We start from the raw sequence: 27,202 nt of genomic DNA on the forward strand, positions 1-27,202 counted from the left end.
GCAACACAAAGAATAAACTACCTAGGAATAAACCTACCTAAGGAGACAAAAGACCTGTATGCAGAAAATTGTAAAACACTGATGAAAGAAATTAAAGATGATACAAATAGATGGAGAGATATACCATGTTTTTGGATTGGAAGAATCAACATTCTGAAAATGACTATATTACCCAAAGCAATCTACAGATTCAATGCAATCCCTATCAAACTACCAATGTCATTTTTAACAGAACTGGAAGAAAAAAATTTCACAATTTGTATGGAAACACCAAAGACCCCGAACAGACAAAACAATTTTGAGAAAGAAAAACGGACCTGGAGGAATCAGGCTCCCGGACTTCGGGCTACACTACAAAGCTACAGTAATCAAGACAGTATGGTACTGGCACGAAAACAGAAACATAGATCAATGGAACAGGGTAGAAAGCCCAGAGGTAAACCGACACACATATGGTCACCTTATCTTTGATAAAGGAGGCAAGCATATACAGTGGAGAAAAGACAGCCTCTTCAATAAGTGGTGCTTGGAAAACTGGACAGCTACATGTAAAAGAATGAAATTAGAACACTCCCTAACACCATACACAAAAATAAACTCAAAATGGATTAAAGACCTAAATGTAAGGCCAGACACTATCAAACTCTTAGAGGAAAACACAGGCAGAACACTCTATGATATAAATCACAGCAAGATCCTTTTTGACCCACCTCCTAGAGAAATGGAAATAAAAACACAAATAAACAAATGGGACCTAATGAAACTTAAAAGCTTTTGCACAGCAAAGGAAACCATAAACAAGACCAAAAGACAACCCTCAGAATGGGAGAAAATATTTGCAAATGAAGCAACTGACAAAGGGTTAGTCTCCAAAATTTACAAGCAGCTCATTCTCAAAAAAAACCAAACAACCCAATCTAAAAATGGGCAGAAGACCTAAACAGACATTTCTCCAAAGACATACAGATTGCCAACAAACACATGAAAGAATGCTCAAGATCATTAATCATTAGAGAAATACAAATCAAAACTACAATGAGATATCATCTCACACTGGACAGAATGGCCATCATCAAAAAATCTACAAACAATAAATGCTGGAGAGGGTGTGGAGAAAAGGGAACCCTCTTATACTGTTGGTGGGAATGTAAATTGATACAGCCACTATGGAGAACAGTATGGAGGTTCCTTAAAAAACTAAAAATAGAGCTACCATATGACCCAGCAATCCCCCTACTGGACATATACCCTGAGAAAACCATAATTCAAACAGAGACATGTACCACAATGTTCATTGCAGCTGTATTTACAATAGCCAGGACATGGAAGCCACCTAAGTGTCCATCAACAGATGAATGGGTAAAGAAGATGTGGCACATATATTCAATGGAATATTGCTCAGCCATAAAAAGAAACGAAATTGAGTTATTTGTAATGAGGTGGATGGACCTAGAGTCTGTCATACAGATTGAAGTTAAGTCAGAAAGAGAAAAACAAATTCTGTATGCTAACACATATATACGGAATCTAAAAAACAAAAAATGGTCATGAAGAACCTAGGGGCAAGACAGGAATAGACGCAGACCTACTAGAGAATGGACTTGAGGACACGGGGAGGGTGAAGGGTAAGCTGGGAGAAAGTGAGAGAGTGGCATGGACATATATACACTACCAAATGTAAAATAGATGGCTAGTGGGAAGCAGCCGCTCGGTGCTCGTTGTGACCACCTAGAGGGGTGGAATAGGGAGTGTGGGAGGGAGGCAGAAGCAAGAGGGAAGAGATATGGGAATATATGTATATGTATAGCTGATTCACTTTGTTATAAAGCAGAAACTAACACACCATTGTAAAGCAATTATACTCCAATAAATATGTTTAAAAAAAAAAGAAAGAAAAAAAAAGATAAATAGACAGAAACAGAGTAAGTAAAATACGAAAAAATCTGAGTGCACTGCATATAGCAAAAGTAAATTTCCTTTGTGAAACTTTTGTTTCAAATAAATGAGTGTGTGTATGTATGTATGTATATGAATACATATGAATTTTCAGTTGTAAAATAAAATGTATTTTACACTTGGCATCAGAGCCAAAAGTTTAAAAAGTGTGAAAAGCACTGATTTGAACTATTTATTTTCTCTCTCAGAGCTTCAGATTTCTCATCTATAAGCTGGAAATAAAAATAACAGCAAATAAAAAAACCAAACAAACAAATAACTGTAACCATTAATTTCAAACTTATCAGTATTATTCCTTTAACAAAGAAAAAAATACTGTAGTTCGTATAATTACTTTGAGGAGAAAGACTGTTTAGAACAGAACCTGCCACATAATGAATCTTTAGTAAGTACTTGTTGAATGAACAAATGAATGAATGAATGAATCTTTATGTCTTACCAGTTGGGTCTTGGACATCCTATTCGCCGTGATGTGTCCTTACAAATGAGGAGACAATTACAAGGGCATCTAACATACTTCTTCCCTGTTGGGGGGTTTTTGATTGGCTGGATAAGAGAAGAAAATATAAACACAGCAAATTAACCAAAGTACAGATTGCCAAAACTTGTTTGTATATAAAATGGAAATGATTCTTAAAATCTAAGGCTCCCCATAGTGCTACCAAAGTACACATTAAGGAAAAGTGCATCGTAAGTGATTTTTTAAATTTTATTGAAGTACTGTTGATTTACAATGCCGTGTTAATTTCTGCTGTACAGCAAAATGACTCGGTTATACATATACATATTCTTTTTCATATTCTTTTCCATTATGGTTTATCACAGGATATTGAATATAGTTCCCTTTGCTATAAAATAGGACCTTGTTGTTTATCCATCCTATATATAATAGTTTGCATCTGCTAGTCCCAACCTCCCAATCCTTCCCTCACCAATCCCTCTGCCCCTTGGCAGCCACAGGTCTGTTCTCTATGTCTGTGAGTCTGTTTCTGTTTCATAGATAGTATCATATTTTAGATTCCACATATAAGTGATAGCATATGGTATTTGTCTTTCTCTTTCTGACTTACTTCACTTAGTATGATAATCTCTAGTTGCATCCATATTGCTACAAATGGCATTATTTCATTCTTTTCAATGGCTGAGTATTATTCCATTGTATATATATATATATATATATATATATATTATACATACTTACATATATATATATATATATATATATATATATATATATATATATATATATACCACATTTTCTTTATCCATTCATCTGTCAATGGACACTTAGGTTGTTTCCATGTCTTGGCTATTGTAAATAGTGCTGCTATGAACATAGAGGTGCATGTACCTTTTCGAACTAAAGTCTTGTCTGGGTATATGCCCAAGATTAGGATTGCTGAATCATATGGTAACTCTGTTTTTAGTTTTCTGGGGAACCTCCATACTGTTTTCCATAGTGGCTGCACCATATTACGTTCCCACCAACAGTGTAGGAGGGTTGTTTTTCCTCCACACTCTCTCTAGCATTTATTATTTGTAGACTTTTTAATGACGGCCATCCTGACCGGTGTGAGGTGGTACCTCATTGTAGTTTAGATTTGCCTTTCTCTAATAATTAATGATGAATCATAGGTGATTTTAAATAGCTCAAATGTTGGTAAACACTCTATAAAATTTGGGGGACTGTAGAGATTTAATTATGAAGGGCATATTTCAAAATTAGTTTGTATTGGCCTGGAGTTGTTTTCCATTTAAAGTTCACAAGACAAGGTCATTTATCTGCCTGGCCAGGGGCAAACATTCACTGAGGGTTCTTGCACATGTCTGAGAAAAGCAAGCTCAAAAAGAATAGTAGGGAAAGAGGAGTATATCAGAAATCTGAATTCTTCTTAAACTTTACTGACTAGAATACAAGTGATTAATTTTATGGCATTTTTTAGCTTAAAAAAACTTATTATAGTTCCTAATGCTAGCATTTCCTTTTTCTTTAACTTTACAGTAAATTTAAAAGCTAGAATAAATAACACCAAAGAAAACACTCCTCTCATTACTAGGACTTAAGCTTGTTAAAGCAAATAAGCTCTGATGCACTGAGGGGAATAGAACACCACTCCTGTGGCATGCTTGCCAAAATGTATAACCTGAATTTAATCACAAGATAACATCAGACAAACCCAAATGAGGAACAGTCTACAAAATATCTTACCTGTACTCTTCAAAACTGTCAAGGCAATAGAAGACAAAGACTAAATTTCAGATTAAGTCAGATTAAAGAAACATGATAATCAAATGCAACATGTAATCCTTAATTGACTCCTGGACCAGATTTTTTTTTAATGGAACAATTGGGCAAACATGAATTAAGTCAAAAGATTAAATAACAGTATTGTATCAATGTTAATTTCCTGAATTTGATAACTGTACTGTGATTGTATAAGTGAATGTCCTTTTTTTTTTTTGGAAAGTTTACACTAAATTTTAGGAAATTTATACTAAAATGTTTAGGGGTAGAAGAGCACCATGTCCACAATTACCTTAAAAGGTTCTGAAAAATATATTTATTTATTTAGAGAGAGAAAGCTACTTTGGCAAAATGTCAATGTTTGTGGAATGTGGGTGAGGGGCCCACATGGGAATTCTCTATACTATGTACTATTATTTTTCTAACTTTCTGTAAGTCTGCAACATATTTTTTTTTAAGATTTAAGAATTTTAAGTAAATAACCTTGGTAGAAATATATATAAGTTAGCCATAAGCTATCTGCAATTTATTAAACTATATTATAAATAGAATCTGACAATCTAAAATTCACAAACATCCAGAATGTATTCCTATATAATCTAAAGTATCAAGAACCAGAATTTGTCTTAATTTCTCTGTATTCATATTTTACCATTAAGTAAATGTGTGTTTGGCAAATGACAAGATTTATTTTTATACAGACATACCTCATTTTACTGTGCTGTGCTTTATTGTGCTTTGTAGATACTGTGCTATTTTACAAATTGAAGGTTTGTGGCAATCTTGCATCAAGCAAGTCTATCAGCATCATTTTTCAAATAGCATTTGCTCACCTTGTGTCTCTGTGTCACAATTTTGGTAACTCTCACAATTTTGGAATCTTCTTCATTATTATAATATTTGTTATGTTGATCTGTGATCAGTGATCTTTGATGTTAGTACTGTGATTGTTTTGGAGTGCCACAAATTTTGCCCATATAAGACAGCAAACTTAATCAATGAATGTTGTATCTGTTCCAACTGCTCCACCTAGTGACCCCTTCTCTCTCCCTCTCCTTGGGTCTCCCTATTCCCTGAGACACAACAATATTGAAATTAGGCCAGTTAATAACCCTACAATGGCCTCTAAGTATTGAAGTGAAAGGAAGATTCACACATCTCTCGTTTTAAATCAAAAGCTAGAAATGATTAAACTTAGTGAGGAAGGCTTGTCCAAAGCTGAGACAGGCCAAAAGCTAAGCCTCTTGCACAAAATAGCCAAGTTGTAAATGCAAAGGAAAAGTTCTCAAAGGAAACTAAAAGCACTACTCCAGTAAACATACAAATGATAAGAAAGCAAAACGGTCATATTGCAGATATGGAGAAAGTTTTAGTGGTCTGGATAGACGATCAAACCAGATACAACATTCCCTTAAGCCAAAGCCTAATCCAGAGCAAGACCCTAACTCTATTCAAGTCTATGAAGGCTAAGAGGTGACAAAACTGTAGAAGAAAAGTTCAAACCTAGCAAAGGTTAGTTTATGAAGTTTAAAGAAAGGAGCAATCTCCATAAAATAAAATTGCAGGGTGAACTGCCAATGGCCCAGAACACAAATTCCAGATATCAGGAGCAGCTCTGAGCTGGGAACTCTAATCCAAACTAATCTAATTAATTAGGTGCAAGTCCTCTGCACACGGTCCCTGAAGCTAGACTAAGGGTGAAAGAGGAGGTATAAATTCCATGAAAATAGAGACATTAGCTGTCAATCACATAGAGGTTAAAGGAAAGAATCTGAATCTGAATCCCAGCAGTCTGACTCCAGGGCTTGTGTGCTTAACTGCATAACCAACAGTATGTGTCATGCAAAACTGCAGAATTTTTCAATTCCTGTCCAAGATGGCAGAGTAGAAGGGCCTTCAGCTTACTTCTTCTCGTGAGCAAACCAAAATCACAACTAACTGCTGAACAACCATTGATTAAGAAGACTGGAACCTACTAAAAAAGATATTTTACATCCAAAGACATAAGAAGAACCAAAATAAGACAGTAGAAGGGGTGCACTCCTGATATAATCAAATTCCATACCCCCCCAGGTGTGCGGCCCACAAACTGGAGAACAATTATATCACAGAAGTTCTCCCATAGGAGTGAGAGTTCTAAGCCCCACATCAGGCTCCACAGCCTAGGGGTCTGGCATTGGAGGAGGAGCCCTCAGACCATTTGGCTTTGAAGGCCAGCAGGACTTGATTGCAGGAGCTCCATAGGACTCCTGCAGAGACTTTGGAGACTCAGAAACAGAGACTCCACTCTTGAAGGATGCATACAAGGTCCTGTGTGAACTGGTAGCCAGGGTAAAAGCAATGACTTCATAGGAGCCTGGGGCAGACCCACCTGCTGGTCTTGAAGTGTATTCTGGGGAGGTGGGAGGGTGGCTGTGGCTCACTCTGGGGACAACAACACTGGTGACAGTGTTACCAGGGGACATTTCATTGGCGTGAGCTCTCCTAGAGGCCAACATTTTGGCATCAAGTCCTGGCCCCACCCAACAGCCTGTAGGCTCCAGTGTTGGGATGTCTCAGGCCAAACAGGGTGGGAACACAGCTTCACCCATCAGCAAACAGGCTGCCTAAAGAATTCCTGAGCACACAGCTGCCTCTAGACACACCCCTTGATACGGCCCTACCCATCAGAAAGCCAAGACCCAGCTCCACCCACCAGTGGGCAGGCGCTGGCCCCACCCACCAGGAAGCCTGCATAAGCCTCTAGACCAGCCTCACCCACAAGGAGGCAGACAACAGAAGCAAGAAACCACAATCCAGCAGCCAGTGGAACTGAGTCTACAAACACAGGTCAGAATCTACCCTGGGACCAGCTGGTCCCTGGCCCTCAGTGATGAGAGGGGACTGTACTACTGGGACACACAGGAAATCCCCTACAGATGGCCACTTCTCCAAGGTTGAGAAACATAACCAACCTTCCACATACATAAAAATACAAATAGAATTTTAGACAAAATGAGAAGACAGAGGAATATGTTCCAGACAAAGGAACAAGATAAAACCCCAGAAGAACAACTAAGTGAAGTAGAGATAGGCAAACTATCTCTAGAGCTACCCAAGAAAGAGTTCAGAGTAATGATAGTAAAGATGATCCAAGAACTCAGGAAAAGAATGGATGCTCAAGCAAGAACTTACAAGAACTTTTTAACAAAGAGTTAGAAAATATAAAGAACAACCAAACAGAGTTGAAGAAATCAAAAATGAAAAACACACTAGAAAGAATCAATAGCAGAATAAATGAGGCAGAAGAACAGACAAGTGAGCTGGAAGACAGAATGGTGGAAATCACTGCTGTGGAACAGAATAAAGAAAATAGAATGAAAAGAAATAAAGACAGTTTAAGAGATCTCTGGGGCAACATCAAATGTACCAACACTTGCAATATTGAGGTCCCAGAAGGAGAAGACAGAGACAATGGGCCTGAGAAAATATTTGATGAGATAATAGCTGAAAACTTCCCTAACATGGGACAGGAAACAGGAACCCAAGTCCATAAAACCACAGAGAGTCCCATACAGGATTAACCCAAGGAGGAACACACCAAGACACATAATAACTGAACAGATAAAAGTTACAGATAAAGAGAAAATATTAAAAGCAACAAGGGAAAAGCAATAAATATCATACAAGGGAATCCCCAAAAGACTATCAGCTGATTTTTCAGTGAAAACACAACAGGCCAGAAGGGAGTGGCATGATATATTTAAAGTGATGAAAGGGGAAAAACCTACAACCAAGAACACTCTACCCAGCAAGGGTCTCATTCAGATTTGACAGAGAAATCAAAAGCTTTACAGACAAGCAAAGTTAAAAGAATTCAGCACCACCAAAACCAATTTTACAACAAAAGCTAAAGGAACTTCCCTAGGCAGAAAAGAAAAGCCCACAACTAGAAACAAGAAAATTATGAAATGGGAAAGCTCACTGGTAAAGGCAAGCATAAAGTAAAGGGAGAAAATTATCCACACACAAATATGATATCAAGACAAGTAATCATAAGAGGAGAGTACAAATGCAGGATATTTGTAATGCATTTAAAATTAAGAGACCAGCAACTTAAAACAATCATGTATATATAGAGAGACTGCTATATCAAAACCTCATAGTAACCACAAATCAAACATCTATAATAGAAATACATACCAAAAAGGAAAAGAAATCCAACAAACACTAAAGTTAGTCATCAAATCACAAGAGAAGAGAAGAGGAAAGGAAGAAAAAAGACTTAAAAAAAAATCCAAAACAATGAACAAAATGGCAATAAGAACATATATATTGATAATTACCTAAAACGTAAACAGATTAAATGCTCCAACCAAAAGACATACACTGCCTGAATGGATAAAAAACAAGACCCATATATATGTTGTCTACAACAGAGACCCACTTCAGATCTAGGGACAAATACAGACTGAAAGTGAGGGGATGGCAAAAGGTATTCCATGCAAATGGAAATCAAAAGAAAGATGGAGTAGCAATACTCACATCAGACAAAATTAGACTTTAAAATAAAGACTGCTACAAGAGACAAAGAAGGACACTACATAATGATCAAGGGATCATTGTAAGAAGAAGATATAACAATTTTAAATATATATTCACCTAACACAGGAGCACCTCAATATATAAGACATATGCTAACAGCCATAAAAGGAGAAATTGACAGTAACACAATAATAGTGGGAGACTTTAACACCCCAGTTTCATCAATGGACAGATCATCCAGAAAGAAAATCAATAAAGAAACACAGGCCTTAAATGACACATTAGACCAGATGCACTTAATTGATATCTATAGAGCATTCCATCCAAAAACAGCAGAAAACATTCTTTTCAAGTGCACATGGAACATTCCCTAGGATAGGTCAAATGCTGGGCCACAAAGCAAGACTTGGTAAAGTTAAGAAAATTGAAATCATATCAAGCCTCTTTTCCAACCACAACACTATGAGATTAGAAATCAACTACAAGAAAAATACTGCAGAAACCACAAATACATGGAGGCTAAACAATAGGCTACTAAACAACCAATGGATCACTGATGAAAAAAAGAAGAAATCAAAAAATACCTAGAGATAAATGAAAACGAAGACACAATGATCTAAAATCTATGGGATGCAGCAAAAGCAGTTCTAAGAGGGAAGTTTATAGAGATACAAGCTTATCTCAGGAAAAATCTCAAACAAACAACCTAACCTTACACTTAAAGCAACTAGAGAAAGAACAAACAAAACCCATAGTTAGTAGAGGAAAGAAATCAAAGAGATCAGAGCAGAAATAAATGAAATAGAGATGAAGAAAACAATAGAAAAGATCAATGAAACTAAAATCTGATTCTTTGAAAAGATAAATAAAATTGATAAACCTTTAGCCAGACTCATCAAGAAAAGAAGGGAGAGAGGCCAAATCAATAAAATTAGAAATGAAAAACAGAAGTTACAATGGACACCACAGAAATACTAAGGACCGTAGAGACTAGTACAAGCAATTATATGCCAAGAAAATGGAAACTTAGAAGAAACAGACACATTCTTAGAAAGGTACAATCTTCCAAGACTGAACCCGGAAGAAATAGAAAATATAAACAGACCAATTACAACTACTGAGATTGAATCTGTGATTTAAAAACTCTCAACAGACAAAAGTCCAGGACCAGATGGCTTCACAGGCAAATTATATCAAACATTTACAGAAAAGTTAACACTATCCTTCTGAAACTGTTCTAAAAAACTGCAGAGGAAAGAACACTTCCAAACATTCTATGATGCCACCATCACCCTGATACCAAAACCAGACAAAGATACCACAAAAAAAGAAAATTACCCGCCAATATCACTGATGAACTTAGACACAAAAATTCTTAACAAAATATTAGCAAACTGAATCCAACAATACATTTAAAGGATCATACCCCATGATCAAGTGGGATTTATCCCAGGGATGCAGGGATTTTGAATACACACAAATCAATCACTGTGATACACCACATGAACAAATTGAAGAATAAAAACCATATGATCATCTCAATAGATGCAGAAAAAGCTTTAGACAAAATTCAACACCCAGTTATGATAAAAACTCTCCAGAAAGTGGGCATAGAGGAAACATACCTCAACATAATAAAGGCCAAATATGACAGACCTACAGCTAACATCATACTCAACGGTGAAAGCTGAAAGCATTTCCTCTAAGATCAGGAACAAGACAAGGATGTCCACTCTCATCAGTTTTTTTTCAATATAGTTTTGGAAGTCCTAGCCATGGCAATCAGAGAAGAAAAAGAAAGAAAAGGAATCCAAATTGGAAAGGAAGAAGTAAAACTGTTACTGCAGATGACATGATACTATACAAAGAAAATCCTAGATATGCTACCAGAAAACTATCAGAGCTCATTAATGAATTCGGTGAAGTTGCAGGATACAGAATTAAAACACAGAAATCTGTTGAATTTTTAGACACTAACAATGAAAAATCAGAAACTGAAATTAAGGAAACAATCCCATTTACCACTGCATCAAAAGGAATAAAATACCTAGGCATAAACCTATCTAAGGAGACAAAAGACCTGTACTCTGAAAACTCTAAGATACTAAAGAAAGAAATCAAAGATGACACAAACAGATGGAAAGATATACCATGTTTTTGGATTAGAAGAATTTATATTTTCAAAATGACTATACTACCCAAAGCAATCTACAGATTCAATGCAATCCCCATCAAATTACCAATGGCATTTTTCACAAAACTAGAACAAAAAATTTTTTAATTTGTATGGAAACACAAAAGACCCCAAATAGTCAAAGAAATCTTGAGAAAGAAAAATAGAGCTGGAGGAATCAGGCTTCCTGAATTCAGAGTATACTACAAAGCTATGGTAATCAAGACAGTATGGTACTGGCACAGAAACAGAAATTTAGCTCAATGGAACAGGATAGAAAGCCCAGAAATAAACCCATGCACCTATGGTCAATTAATCTATGACAAAGGAGGCAAGGCTATACAATGGAGGAAAGACTGTCTCTTCAATAAATGGTGCTTGGAAAACTGGACAGCTACATTAAAAAAATAATGAAATTAGGACATTCTTTAACACCACACAGAAAAATAAACTCAAAATGGATTAAAGACCTCAATGTAACAACAGATACTATAAAACTCTTAGAGGAAAACATAGGCAGAACACTCTGACATAAATTGCAGCAATATCTTTTCTGAGCCGACTCTTAGAGTAATGGAAATAAAAACAAAAATAAATAAATGGGACCTAATTAAACTTAAAAGCTTTCACAGCAAAGGAAATCATAGACAAAATTAAAAGACCACCCACAGAATGGGAGAAAATATTTGCAAATGATGCAACAGACAAGGAATTAGTCTCCAAAATTTACAAACAGCTCATGTGGCTCAATATCAAAAAACAAACAACCCAGTCAAGAAATGGGCAGAAGACCTAAATAGACATTTCTCCACAAAAGACATACAGATGGCCAAGAGGCACATGAAAAGATGCTCAACATCACTAATTACTAGAGAAATGCAAGTCAAAACTACAATGAGATATCACCCCACACATGTCAGAATGGCCATCATCTAATATAATTAATTTTTTTTATCTTGATCTTTTGTTAGCACTTTTATGAGTTCATCAGTTTTTCATTAGAGTTCTGAAAATGCTTATTCATTCAGTTCAGCAGTACAGTTATCAGAAACCTGTACTTGTCAGAGTCTTTTCTATGAATTCCTTGAAGATGAACCCCTTTTATAGGAACATATTTGCAAAAGCATCAGAGTACACCCAGAACTGTCTGTAAATGACAAAAGACTTAAAAATGACCACAGTTAAAGATTTGATGAAAGTTCATAATAGTACAATTGACAAGGAAATTTAGTTATTTCTGAGACATACATTTTAAAGTAATAACTAGAATTATGACTTATAACATTATACCAGAACATATAAGATTTTTAGAAATTTCATGTAATGTCTGAAACATTTATATTAACATATTTCCATACAAATAACCCAATGAAAGTTTAGTATTAGTTGTTTTGTTTCTTTGTTTGTTTATACTGCAGGTTCTTATTAGTCATCAATTTTATACACATCAGTGTATACATGTCAATCCCAATCGCCCAATTCAGCACACCACCATCCCCACCCCACCGCAGTTTTCCCCCCTTGGTGTCCATATGTCTGTTCTCTATGTCTGTGTCTCAACTTCTGCCCTGCAAACCGGCTCATCTGTACCATTTTTCTAGTTTCCACATACATGCGTTAATATACAATATTTGTTTTTCTCTTTTTGACTTACTTCACTCTGTATGACAGTCTCTAGATCCATCCACGTCTCAACAAATGACTCAATTTCATTCCTTTTTATGGCTGAGTAATATTCCATTGTATATATGTACCACAACTTCTTTATCCATTTGTCTGTTGATGGGCATTTAGGTTGCTTCCATGACCTGGCTATTGTAAATAGTGCTGCAATTGAACATTGGGGTGCATGTGTCTTTTTGAATTATGGTTTTCTCTGGGTATATGCCCAGTAGTGGGATTGCTGGATCATATGGTAAATCTATTTTTAGTTTTTTAAGGAACCTCCATACTGTTCTCCATAGTGGCTGTATCAATTTACAGAATAGCCATCATCAAAAAGACTACAAATAATAAATGCTGGAGACGGTGTGGAGAAAAAACCCTCCTACACTGTTAAAGGGAATGTAAATTGGTGAAGCCACTATGGAGAACAGTATGGAGATTCACTTAAAACTAAAAGTAGAGCTACCACATGATCCTGCAATCCCACCCCTGGGCATATATCCAGAGAAAACCATAATTTGGAAAGATACATGCACCCCAATGTTCATTTCAGCACTATTTACAACAGCCAAGACATGGAAGTAATCTAAATGTCCATCAGATGACAGATGAATGGATAAAGAAAATGTTGTATATTGGAATGGAATGTTACTCAGCCATTAAAAAGAATGAAATAATGCCATTTGCAGCAACATGGATGGCCCTAGAGATTATCATACTAAAGTGAATAAGTCAGACAGAGAAAGACCCATAGCATATAATATTGCTTATATGTGGAATCTAAAAGAAAAGAACTTATATACAAAATATAATTAGACCCACAGACATAGAAAACAAACTTATGGTTTCCAAAGTGGAAACGGGGATGAGGGATAAATTAGGAGTTTGGGATTAACATACACATACATACTAATCATAAAATAACCAACAAGGACCAACTATATAGCACAGGGAACTATATTCAATATTTTGTAATAACTTATAAGGTAAATGAATCCAAAAAGGAATATATATATGTGTGTGTGTGTTTGTGTGTGTGTGTGTGTACATATGAATCACTTTGCTGTACACCTGAAACTAACACAACATTGTAAATCAACTATACTTCAGTTAAAAAAAAAAATTGCAAGGTGAAATTCCAAGTTCTGATGTTGAAGCTGCAGCGAGTTATTCAGAAAATCTAGCTATGCTTATTAAGAAAGGTGGCTACACTAAATATTTTCAGTGTAGATGAAAAGCCTTTTAGTGGAAGAAAATGCCATCTAGGACCTTCATAGTTAAAGAGGAGAAGTCAATGTCTAGTTTCAAAGCTTCAAAGGACAGGCTGACTCTCTTGTTAGGGGCTGATGCAGCTGGTGACTTTAAGTTGAAGCTAATGCTCATTTACCATTCTGAAAATCCTAGGGCCCTTAAAGAATTATGCTAAACTACTCTGCCACTACACTACAAATAGAGAAACAAAGTCTGGATGACAGCACATCTGTTTACAATATGGTTTACTGAGCATTTTAAGGCCACTGTTGAGACCTACCGCTGAGAAAAAAAAAATTCCTTTCAAAATATTACTGCTCATTGATAATGCACCTGGTGACCCAAGAGCTCTTATGGAGATATACAATGAGATTAATGTTTTCACACCTGCTAACACAACATTCATTCTGCAACCCATGGATCAAGGAGTAATTTTGACTTTCAGGTTTCATTTTTTATGAAATAGATTTCATAAGGCTGCCATAGATAGTGATCCCTCTGATAGATCTGTGCAAAGTAAACTGAAAACCTTCTGGAAAGGATTCACCATTCTAGATACATTAAGAACATTCGTGATTCATGGGAAGAAGTCAAAATACCAAAATTAACAGGAGTTTGAAGAAGTTTATTCTAACCCTCATGGATAACTTTGAGGTGTTCAATTTCAGTGGAGGAAGAAAATGCAGAAGTGGTGGAAATAGCAAGAGAACTAGAATTAGAAGTGGAACCTGAAGATGTGACTGAATTGCTGCCATCTGATGATAAAACTTTAACGGATAGGAGTTGCTTTTTATGGATAAGCAAATAAAATTGGTTTCTTGACATGTAATCTATTCCTGGTGAAGATGCTGTGAAGATTGTTAAAATGACAACAAAGTATTTAGAATATTACATAAATTCAGTTGATAAAGCAGCCACAGGGTTTGAAAGGATCAACTCCAATTTTGTAAGAAGTTCTACTGTGGGTAAAATGCTACCAAACTGCATTGTGTGTTACAGAGAAATGGTTCATGAAAGGAAGAATTGATTGATGCAGTGAACTTCACTGTTGTCTTATTTTAAGTAATTACCACAGACACCCCAACCTTCAGCAAGCACCTCCATGATCAGTCAGCAGCCATCAAAAGGGAGTCAAGATGCTTCACCAGCAAAAAGATTATGACTTGCTGAAGGCTCAGATGATGGTTAACATTTTTTAGCAATAAAGTATTTTTTAATTAAGATATATCCTTTTTTTAGACATAATGCTATTGCACACTTACAGAATAGTGTAAACATAACTTTTATTTGCACTGGAAACCAAAAAATTTGTGTGACTTGCTTTATTGCAATATTTGCTTTATTGCAGTAGTCTGGAACTGACCCTGTAATGTCTCTGAGGTAGCCTGTATTTTATTCCCACCATACTTCTAGACCTCAGTTCTCTCATTTGTAAAACAAGATGATTGAACTGGAAGATTTCAAGCACTGGTCCTCAGTGCCAGCCCACACCATGTTATGTCTGGTCTACAGTAAAACGATGGGGTGGGGGGCAGCAGGGGAGATGACATTGTTCATATGCATAAGTTTTAATAGTCTTACTTGGCAAAATAAGCTTACATGTTCCAGGAACTGTGCTGGGCACTTTACCTCTGTAATCCCAACAGCAACCCTAAGAGGTAGGCATTATTACTATTATACCTCTTTACATGAAGAACCACAGTTTAGAGAAGTCCCCAAGGATATATAGTTACTAAGTGGCAGATTCAAACCCCAGTCTATTAGTCTCCAAATCTCAGACTCAATCAAGTATGCAGCCAACTAGCTCCACTCTTTCTCCAGGACTTCTCAAATTTTCCATTAACTAGTCGTAGATATTGCTTCTCCTTTTAACCTTAAATTCTGTGTTCTCCAAGTGTTGCTAAAATTTGTCCATATTCTTTCTCTCTCTCTCTCTCATATACAGACACACACACACAGACACACACACACACACACACACACACAACACACACCTTACTTCCCTTCCTAATTCTATCTACTGAAGTAAAAAGGACTTTTATTAACCTTGATTTTTTTTTGTTTTGTTATGTTTTATTTCTTTCAATCTCCACAGGAATGTCCACTTCCTGTTAAAGGTGGCTACCCAAGAGAATAGACACACTGACATCCTGTTTTAGGTGACATGAGGAGAATGAATAACAGTTAATTTGAGTAGGAAACAGTGATAGTGAACATAATTGTTCTCTTGGGCCCTGGTCCACTATATCAGTCTATTATATCTGTTCTTTTCAACATAGAATTTCTCCAGAGAAGCTGCCAGTTGCCTAACACCTACCTCTTCATTCATAAATTTAAGATCACATTACACTGTAAACATTAGCAAGTCATATGTTACAGCATTTCTCAAAGGCTTTTTTTTTCAATTTTTTCTTCCCTTGTAATGTTACTAATTCCATACAAGGCAAGCTGATTAAATACTATGCATATTCTCTAGAATATTCACAATTTTTTACATGTCTTTACTTAACAGGGGTAGTAATGATATAAAAATTTCAGCACAATTTTCTTTATGTCCAAAAGTAGCTAGCTTATTTGTAGCCAAATTTTATTGACCCTATATGAACTCATCACTTCTAAGTAACCAGATTGAGGCTGCTGGCTAAATCCATAGTGACTTTGAGATTCTTGCATAATTGACCTACTCTGTTCTGTTTACTTCCACATGTAAATATAAAGCTTAAATCTCCTTTCTTTCTTCTCATTAAAGAACAAAATTTGTATGGGTGAAGGAAGAGGTGAAAAAATTCAACACTAATGCCAAATCCAAGGAAGCCTTTAAGACACTGGTATCTTTTTTTTTTAAATGCTACTTGTGTCTAACAATTCTTATTTGCTTGCCAACTCTAAAAGGAGCACTAAGGAAGTTGATATTAATGAAACTTACTATTTAAGTGTTCAACTGAAAAAGAAAATAGCTAGTTTTGTAGTTATCACCTATTTACACAATAAAGTTCTCTAAAAGATGTCCCTTATAGAAAAAGTATTTACAATGATATATATTGCTTCATGACTTAAGGTTTTATCTTATTATTTTTCCATAAAACATATAATAAAGCCCCCAGTATTCATCTTTCAAGGTTCTTAGAGATACAGTAATCATTGGCTGACTTTTCTTTTAGGCTTTTTCTAAAGAGGAAAAACTACAAATACCAAAAATTAAATTAATATTTAATTTCAAGTTTTGAGACAGATTGAAATTTTTAAAATAAAGCCTAACCATGAAAGTAGAAATATATTTAATTTAACCAGTATACTCTTTACCAGTTTATTACTTAAAACTGTAAAAATCCTACTTAAAATTTAGTTGCTCTTCTCAAAGTTCAGTAAAAAAAATGCCCTTCAAGTTTTTTTTGAATATTTCACTGAATTAATATCAAATAAATGGAATAATATACCAAGCTGTTAATAAACACTTCGACACAAATGTCAATAATAAATGCACAATCACGAAAGCCCAGAAAAACTATACCGACATCCTACAGACGTAAAACAAGTTTAAATAATTTTCTACATAATAAGTACAAAGTCCACATTTGTAGTGAACTTCAGTATATTTCATTTTAGTGAAAATCAGAATGGATTTCGTTGAGATGAGGATAGACACTGAAGATAATTGTAAATAACTGTCCATGGTCAGTATCATTTTAGAAAGTAAAGAGCCAAATGGCATTACATGTAAATTCATCATGAAATTTTCATAATGAAGTTAGCTTTAAACACCTGGAGGCATCCTTGTATAATAAAAGAGAAATAGCCAGAGGGAAGAAAGAAAGGATAAAAAAAATGGCCATTTCTGTATCCAGCCCACATCTACTTGTAAGTAACATTATTGGAGTACTTTTTTAGGGAGAAGATGTCAGATAATAATTTCTGCTTTTATTAATGAATATCTCCACTTACCGTAGCTTCATTGCAAATCGTGCACTTAACCACATGCTGGTGAAGCTTGCCATCCAAATTGATGAGAGATTGGCACACGCGGCAGTTTATTACTGGAATACCACTGGCATCTGGACTGGCAATGGCTGTGTACGGAGGTGGGAGTTCCGCTAAAAAGATATTAGCCACTGAATCAGAGTCTCAGAGATATTATGGCTGGTTTCAGCAAACGAGCAATAGAAGTAAAGTAGGAAAACTATCAAAATTTCTCCTGTTCTTTATGTTTTTAAAGGTGGTCAACATAATATAGTTTCAGAGCAGAAACACATATAGGACTATATTGTGAAGTAGAGTAATTCTTAGCTCCTAAAATCCAAATCACACCTGCCTAGGTTTACACATTTTATTAACCTATACTCAAAATATCCACTCCATTTCTATGTGCAAATTCATAGAGTTTGTAATAGGAAGGTGATAATTTATGCCTAAAAGAAAAACCTTACACTAATGATCTGACTCTCAAGAAATAGAAATAGTCAATGAGGACAAAGCTTTAAAATCACTTACATATATACATATACATACATTGTGTAGTTGTCGTGCTCTGTTTATACTAGAACCAGTGTAAAACTGCTGAGTATGACAAGAACAAAATAGGGTTTTGGTGGCAGTCAAGGAGAGACAAAAACGAAGCCAGGAAATCTAAACATATCAACATGGAACATGTTCTAATTAGAATGGAATTATGCTAATTTCAGACAAAAAACAAGAATGAAGTAAATTTAACAATTTTTGTCTCAAACTTTCACCTAACATTAAAAATCTAGGAAATGTATCAAAGTATTTATGGGTAAAAAATATATTGTCTGGAATTTAATTTAAATACTCCAAGAAAAAAATGGGTTAATAGATGCAACAAGAGTAGCAAAATGCCTATATTTATGAATATAAAGACACAGAAAGTCATTTTGTTCTTACTACTTTTGTGTATGTTTGAAAATTCTGAGAATACAAAGAGACACACACACACACACACACACACACACACACACACACACTGCTTTTTGAGAGTCCTTAAGTCGACTGATTGGGTGATTGGGTAGAGGGTAGAAGCCCAATTTCGGAATTGTGTTCATCTACCAGAAGTATATATTTGTTACAAAAGTTAGAGAAAAAGAATCTAGATATACTATTCCAGAATGGGATTTCTAAAGGGGACTGCTTAGCCTCATTTTGTAGCTATCTTATTTACAGGCATAGGAGCCCCTTTCAAGGTAAGATATTGTCATAGGCCATCTAGAAAAGGCTACACCTCAACACATGATTGAATCCCCACTAAAGAGAACTGATAGTTCAAGGGTCACTGCTGTGACACTATAAAATACAATAACAATACCTAATCATGAAAAGAGCTATTTTTGAAATAGAGATTTTTCTATCCACTGGATTAGATTCTGAACTCTATGATAGTCTGAAATGAGTTAGAGCACAACACATTATGGTATATTTAAAATTCACATATTACCACCTGGCATCCTTGGGGTATATCATGTAGATTTTTTAGACTTGCAAAGAATTAGCAACAAATGTTATCCATTCAAATATTCATAATAAACCAAATTTCTGCAGCAGCCAAGGCTCTGAAAGAGGCCACATTGAAATGACAATATGCACACATCTCTGGGAGTCTTATACCAGAACACTGTCAAACACTGAACTTAAAAAGAAGCTATAGATGTCTAAATTATAAAAATAGTTTTATAATTTATAAAACTATAAATTAGGCACATGAAAAACTGCTCAGCATCACTAATTATTAGAGAAATGCAAATCAAAACTACAGTGAGGTATCACCTCACACCAGTTAGAATGGGCATCATCAGAAAATCTACAAACAACAAATGCTGGAGAGGGTGTGGAGAAAAGGAAATCCTCTTGCACTGTTGGTGGGAATGTAAATTGATACAGCCACTATGGAGAACAGTATGGAGGTTTCTTAAAAAGCTAAAAATGGAATTACCATATGACCCAGCAATCCCACTACTGGGCATATACCCAGAGAAAACCATAATTCAAAAAGACACATGCACCCCAATGTTCAATTGCAGCACTATTTACAATAGCCAGGTCGTGGAAGCAACCTAAATGCCCATCGACAGATGAATGGATAAAGAAGATGTGATACATATATACAATGGAATATTACTCAGCCAAAAAAAATTGGGTCATTTGTAGAGACATGGACGGCCATAGAGACTGCCATACAGAGTGAAGTAAGTCAGAAAGAGAAAAATACTGTATATTAATGCATATATGTGGAATCTAGAAAAATGGTACAGGTGAACTGGTTTGCAAGGCAGAAATAGAGACACAGATGTAGAGAACAAATGTATGGACACCAAGGGTGGTGGGGGTGGGATGAATTGGGAGACTGTGATTGACATATATACACTAATATGTATAAAACAGACAAGTAATAAGAACGTGCTGTATAAAAAATAATAAATGAAATTCAAAAAACAAACAAACAAAAGATAGTTTTAAATCCTTGAAAGAATTTAAGGTTGATGCAGAATTACCTGTAATGTATTAATCAAGAAGAAAAAACAGGTTAAAGGATCAATGTGTCAAAATACATTTGAGCCTGGGCAATTTGCAGATTATCAGATCTCAGTAAAGAAGGTATTGTTCTGGGAAAAAGCATACACACCTCACTAGAAGTTCAAGACACACAGCCTGGTGTGTAATAATAAATACTTTTTAAAATAATTATTAGCAATAACATTATTAATAAAAGTTTCTTCTTTTGCCTTTTCCTTGAGTCATAAAGTAACATGAAGTAGGTCTCCCATTAATTCCAGGTTTCCACCTTACATAGTGTGATAGAAAAGAAATTTAAAGACAAGATAATTTCACAAAGAAAACAAGGGCATTGAGGGTGAGGGGAAGAGGCCACACATTGCAGTTACATATAAGGATGGTAAAACCCATTCACTCCAACAGGCAAAAGTTTTGCTCAATGGAATCGCCTAAAGATTTTAATGGTTGATCTTATTTAGTTCTGATACATTTGAAGTGTATAAGAACAAACAAAACCTTGTGAACTTTTCCTCTAAAATTTGTACTATGTAATTTTTAACCTGTTAAAAAAGAAAAGCTTTCAATGACAAAAATATGCCAGAATCTTCTGGAGGCTTGGGAAGTGGAAGGAGGGGGAAAGAATGAGTGAGGATTAGAAGTCTAAAATGGGAGAGACTATAAGCTCCATGAGGCCAAGGTCCTGATTGGCTTGTTCAGGACTGATACAGCACTTGTTATAGTGCTTGGTCTATGACAGATGCTCACTCAATATTTATTGAATGGATGATGGATGAATAAATGAATGAATAAGTGAATCACTGAAATTTATCAGGCTCATCTATTTCTCCTGGGAAAATGATACTAAGTATATTACCACTACTCTCCTTGAAGAGGAGCTAGGGTCCTAGCAGGGGAGCACAGCATGACTGAAAAAAAGGCTCTCTTCTATATATAGAATACCCTCTCCAAATCATGCACTGAGAGAGGGAAGTGGACAGGGGACACTGGCCTGGCCCACCAGATAAGTACAATCAATCCAAGAGATCAGTAGAATGACAGATGTTGCAGCCTAACTGCTCCACTAAACAGTGCTTTCAGGCCTGTAATTTCAATTTTCTGTCCATTAATTACTTTAGCACTAAACTGATTTAGAGATATTTCTTGTACTTTTATCCCAAGGAAACCTTGACCTACAACTCCATCTCCTCTTGTTAAAGGACTTGTAATTCCAGAAATTTATTTCACTGCCAGTAAACCTGCAATAATTAGCAACTTAGATTGTTCATTTTGTCTCTTTTCACTTTAAAAGAGTCAACAGATCACCTCTATTACACCTATTTTAAATTTCTGCCCTGGATAAAAAGTCCACTGTAATCTCAGAACTTGGGATCATTGGATATTAAGAGTCACAAAAGTTCTTCATTTTGGAAGAGTCTTGTTATTTAAACAATGATCATTTTCTCTATGGGGTTTGCCTAAGTGAAAAACCTTTTTTCTCCATGTGAGCAGTATTTGTTAGACCAGTAGTCCTCAAACCTGAAAAACCCCCTCAAAGTTCCGGAATTATACAGTGTTAGAAATTCAAGCAATCTTAGTCTAGTATTTAGTCTAATTTCTTCATTTTATGGAAGAGAAAACTGAAGACCAGAGATTCTGACTTCTTAGTAGACTTTTATACAGCACTTCAGCAAAGCCAAGAGCTGACTCTTCTCCCAGAGGTCACTCCATAATGACAGCTGCCTCTCTTAATGAATAATGATTTAATATAGGGAAAAGATGTAAGGACTAATGGGGATTCTGCACAAATACTTAGACAAGAATCAGATCTGAGTTAAAGGGGATTAGGAGGAGGAGAAAGAATAGTCAGGGAAAATGAAAATTAGAATATTATATGAAGAAAGAATTAGTTAATGATAAAAAATTCACAGAAAAACTGAGACTCGTAAAAGAGACAGGACAAAATAACATAGATCATAAGGCATACATAATGGTCTTCCTTAAAACACTCAAAAGGAACCATTATTATTCTATAAACCCACAAGTGATCAAATTACACTTTCCCATCATAAACATCAACCTAATTTATCTATTTTATGCCCAAAAGCCCCTCTTTCCTGCTAATTCATCCTTGTGTAATAATCCATATTTCATTTTTTACCAGATATACCCAGATATAGCATTTTAAAGGTTGAAAATGTTTTGCTGGATAGCTCTGATCTTTATTATCTCAGTTATTCCTTTATAAATCTCTGCAGTGACAATATTTTCCAGTTTAATTTGCTTACTTCACTAATACAGCCTTTATATGCAGTCCTTCTGGCCCTTGACAAAAATGTATCAAAATTGAAAAATGACATCAGATTAAAATGAGAGATAATTTAGAACACTATGATTATAGGATGAGCAAGAAAAGTATAAAGGACCAGCCTGTGAGGAAAGCTTTGGCTTTTTCTCCTCCATAGGATTTTTGTGGAGAGTATGGTTAGGGACAGGTTGTGCTTGACTGCTATGGGATATCTACTTCCTCTGTAAAACCTCTCCAGTCCAGTTCAACACAAAGAAAGGGAAGACCACCTTCTGTTCCTCCCCTCTCTGAAACCAAAGAAATAAAACTATTCCAGGAGACTCTTAGATTCTTCTAGAACCATTATACCCTCATAAGGATCTATCTCGCTAAAGTCAGTTTGGAAGATAAATGTGCCAGCTATTAGGCTACCGACTCTCAGCTCCAAATCCACCCTTCTATGCTTTGTCATGCTGGAGCTAAAACTCTCCAAACCACATTTTTTCTTTGCCAGCTGGCTGCAGGTTATGTTTTGTTAATAGCAGGTGATAAACAGAACCTGCAAGGTTGAAGGAGGAAGAAGGGACTTGTAGCCCTTTCTCCAGGTGTACAAAATCTTTCTCCAGGGCTCAGAGACATCACCACCAGTGGGCTGGTGCCTCTGAGAATTCATGTTTCAGTTATGTTCCTCTAAATTGCTAAATTTTAATAATCCTAATCTCTTCCCTTTGTTCTCACAGCCCTAGAGGTAATAGCTGCTTCCTGCATTTAATACCTATTTGATAAGTTAGAGTAATATCTTTACCTTTTAGTTACCTACTTAACAACTTTATACCGAATTAATTCTTTCTGTTATATTATATTGTTTGGTTTCTATCTTCACGTCCTAACTGTTATAAAACTCATACCAGGTGTAATCCCAGGAAACAGACCCTCAGAAATGGGACTGGAGAAATGGGTGGGTCATGCCTTGGGCTTGAATGCAGTGGTGAGCTCCTTTACCAGTGAGACATGGTATGGTAGTGATTGATGGCATGCAGTGACATCCTGGTGAATCAGATTATCTCCTGTAGACGACTGTGATATTTGAGGCTCCTTTACTTGACCATTATGGCAGTAATAATTACTGTGTGGATTGTGATATGGGGTAAAATGAGCAGCTCAGGTCTTTAAACTCTCAGCACAAGTCATGGTCAGAGAACTTCTATTGCAGCCCTAAAAATATTGCTTATTTCTAATTGTCACAGGGCTTATATTGCTGAAAATCAAACACAAAATTTAATTGTATAGATAGCTAAATTATAAGGTCAGGGAAACCCACAGCCTTACCAAGTCTGCCATGTGAAACTTAGGACACTGATTGCAAAGAAGTGGAACTCTGAAACTTGGAATGGGGCCATCTAGTTGTACCCAAACAGAGCTGAGAATCTTACACTCCTGAGTCACTCTGAGCCTCCCCTGTGAGTGGAACACAACATTTCTTCTTATGTCTGAGAATATGAGCCTCCTTTTAATGGAAAACTGTAATAAGCTCACCTGAAGTGGTTGTCTTACAAGGAGACGACCATTTTCCTTAAGACCCATCATCAAACCCCTTGTTGCCTCAAGACCCATAAACTAGTATCAGATCTCAACAAGCTTTAGGAGGACAAGTACAAAGTGTGACTCAGAAAGAAGCAACTAATACATCAAGAGAATTGCAATGTTTTGATAATATATATTGTCAGAAACCTAGAGAATATGTGTGGGAGTGAATCTTATGGGGGTTAAAGCAAAGAGGATGGAATATAACACTGAGTTGAGCCAAATTTAATAATCCAGGTGTACTTGACAAATGTTCTGGTTTCAATGTTTGTTTTAAATCTGGAAGTGGCTCTATCAGTTTACTTGTTGGTTTGATGAGACTTGGCCTTACATTCAATGAGGTTGAAATGTCAAAACATCCCTAGCATGATGCAGAAGAAGCAATCAAAGGTTTAAGGAGTCAGGAATGTTAGAGTGAGTTTATCATATGAAATCTGCATCCCACACTCCACTACATCCCCTGAGAGGACCCAGAGGATATGCCTTTAACTAAGGCATTGATTTATACATTATTTAGGGGAACACAAGCATTCTGCTGTGGTGGCTCTCCTACATAGACCAGGCATTACAGTGCAGGATGACTCCAACTGAGATCATGGAATCCCAGAGTAACAGAGGCCAAATGGCAGCACTTAAAAGTCAAAGAAAAAGTGGGTACATTTAATGTAATGGGAAATAGTGGATATTAGAAAATTTTGATCCATAAGGACATTTGGCAGAGGCTCATTGAAATAAGCCTAAGAATGAAATGGATGGGTAACCTACACAAATGTTACTTGGTTATATATAATAGAAAAATCTAGGTCTTAAAACCAGCAACCTGACTTGAGTAGCCACAGCGATGAGTCATAGTTTTTCAACCAGTTTCCAACAAAGCCAAGTTCACAGACCCAGAGCATCTTTATTGAGGGTTTGTTGATGCCTCTGATGAATGATCCAGCGACACTACTATAAGTATATATTATAAATCTCCAAGTCTCCCCTAAAGACCTGAGATCATTTACTAGAGTGACTATTCACTGGGGAAAAAGAAAATACCCAGATATTTCAGGTATCACTAGAAACTGGCTCGTAAATGGTGCTAATTCCTGACTCAAAACTCCAATGTGGGCGACCTGTCAGAAAAGTTATAGATGGCCATCAGGTTACAGATGGAGTCTTGCCCCAGATCCACCCATAGTGGTCCCAGTAAATCTGGGTACCCACGCTGAAGTTATTTCCCCAGTTTCTGAATATATTATTGGAACAGACATTCTTGTCAACCAGCAAATACCTAAATTGGTTCTCTGGCCCATAGATTAAGGTAGGAAGGGTCACATAGAGGGTCCCTGGATTTTCTAACAAGAGCAGCTCCACATTATCTGGGAGGACTACAGAGACAGTGCTACTATGAAAGATGTAGGAGTGGTAATAACTGTCACATCTTCATTCAACTCACTCATTTTCTAAGTTTGACTGCTGCTCCAGGGCAATTCTAGTTTTGTAACTGAGGAGATGTGCTATAAGCCCCCTCTATGAGCTCTGATGACAGAGGAAGTCAAGAGGCCTTCAGCTATAGTTAGGCAAAAAGCAGCAGCCAGCCAGGCCCTCTATGGTGGATTTCCAAGAGTTAGTTAGCACTCAGTCACAAGTACTTAGCATCTGTTCTGTACCAGGTACTGTAATGGATGTATGTCAGGGATACTATGGAGAAGGAGGCATACCCCAGGGCTCAAAGAGCTCACATTCTTAACATGTAGAAAGACAGTAAAACTACAAGTATAATTTGGTGTGGTAAGTGCTCTAAGAAGGATGTGCACACACGGGACTTTGGGAGTACAGAGGAGGGCATATAAATCTGACTAAGGCGCAGTGTGTCAGGAGCGAGGAGTAGGGGAGGGAAGAGAAGAGTCACTCTAGCACAATTTAGCATTCAAGTACTGCAATCTTTCTATATATTTTAACCATTAACTCCTTTCTCCAAACTGCAGCTCTAGAAAAACAGCTATACCTTATTAAGTTTGGTCGTGAAATCAGCTTGGCACCAATACCAATCTACATCCTAGTGCCTCTAGTATTGCTTGTAGGAGCTTATGTGGGTTCATGGTAGACCCCAAGGCAACAACAAACTAGGTATTCTTATACAGCTGCTGATGATGAGTACTGAATTCCGCTATGGGCAGTTTATCTGCTATTTTTCCCTCCTTTAGTGGTCTTAGGAATTTGGGTTGTATTAAAATGCTGCCATATAACTGGAGATACTGGCAAGAAATGCCCAGTGACCTGCCAATGACAAATTCCCTGATGACAAAAACTTCTGCTCTGTCTTTTCTATTTCTCATTAGGCAATATTTTTACCTCATTCTAGTGTATTTCATTTGTGGTACTAGTACTTCCTTCCAGTATTGGCAGTTAATAAGTTACATATTCTTCTCTCATTTTATCAACTACTGTGTTTATTTTTATTGAAAAAAATACAATTTTTTCTGACACGATTTATGTGAAATCATATTGTTTGTACATGCATGGCTCCATTCTTAATTTTTTATTTACAATATTGCTTCCAAGAAAGCATGTGTTTCAAGAAAAATATAGAGATACTAATTTTTAGTGCAGAAAAAAATTGTTTCCAAGGCAAAAAATGTACCTCCCTAGAAATTTAGAAACTCCTCCTATAGCCAGAGGAGGTAACAGATTCCTACTCTGTCACTCTTCCTAGACAGCTCATTTTCACTCTTACAGACTTGCTTTTTCTAAGAGCAAAACTTTGCATATAACTAGGTGTACACACTAAATGATAACTTTCAAGTTACAAGTATTCATGAATCATAGTTATAAAATATACTTAAATATAACTGAACCCAAAATTTGTTTTAACACATTTTAGATGAGAAAATATGAGGGGGGAAATTACCTCAGTATATGGGGAAGGGAAAAAGTTCAACTGGATTTGCAATGTTTTATTTGCTTCAATATATGAAACAGTATGGCATAATGTTAAGGTCTGATAGAATTAGATGATGATATATGAATGATTATA

General features: G+C 36.1%; 1 protein-coding gene across 4 annotated transcripts in view; it reads right to left on the bottom strand.

The window, feature by feature from the left end:
• PIP4P2 (phosphatidylinositol-4,5-bisphosphate 4-phosphatase 2) overlaps positions 1–27,202 on the bottom strand; it is a 103,006-nt gene that overhangs the window by 49,225 nt on the left and 26,579 nt on the right. For all 4 annotated transcript variants that reach the window (XM_082434192.1, XM_082434191.1, XM_082434194.1 and 1 more), the window contains 2 exons: positions 17,757–17,905; positions 2,396–2,502 (listed from right to left, as the gene is read on the bottom strand). In XM_082434192.1, the coding sequence (XP_082290318.1) occupies positions 2,396–2,502; positions 17,757–17,905 (256 nt within the window). The remainder of the gene's footprint in view (positions 1–2,395; positions 2,503–17,756; positions 17,906–27,202) is intronic.

The sequence above is a fragment of the Balaenoptera physalus genome (genome assembly GCF_965194825.1).
Source record: "Balaenoptera physalus genome assembly, chromosome: 17".
Classification (NCBI taxonomy): Eukaryota; Metazoa; Chordata; class Mammalia; order Artiodactyla; family Balaenopteridae; genus Balaenoptera; species Balaenoptera physalus.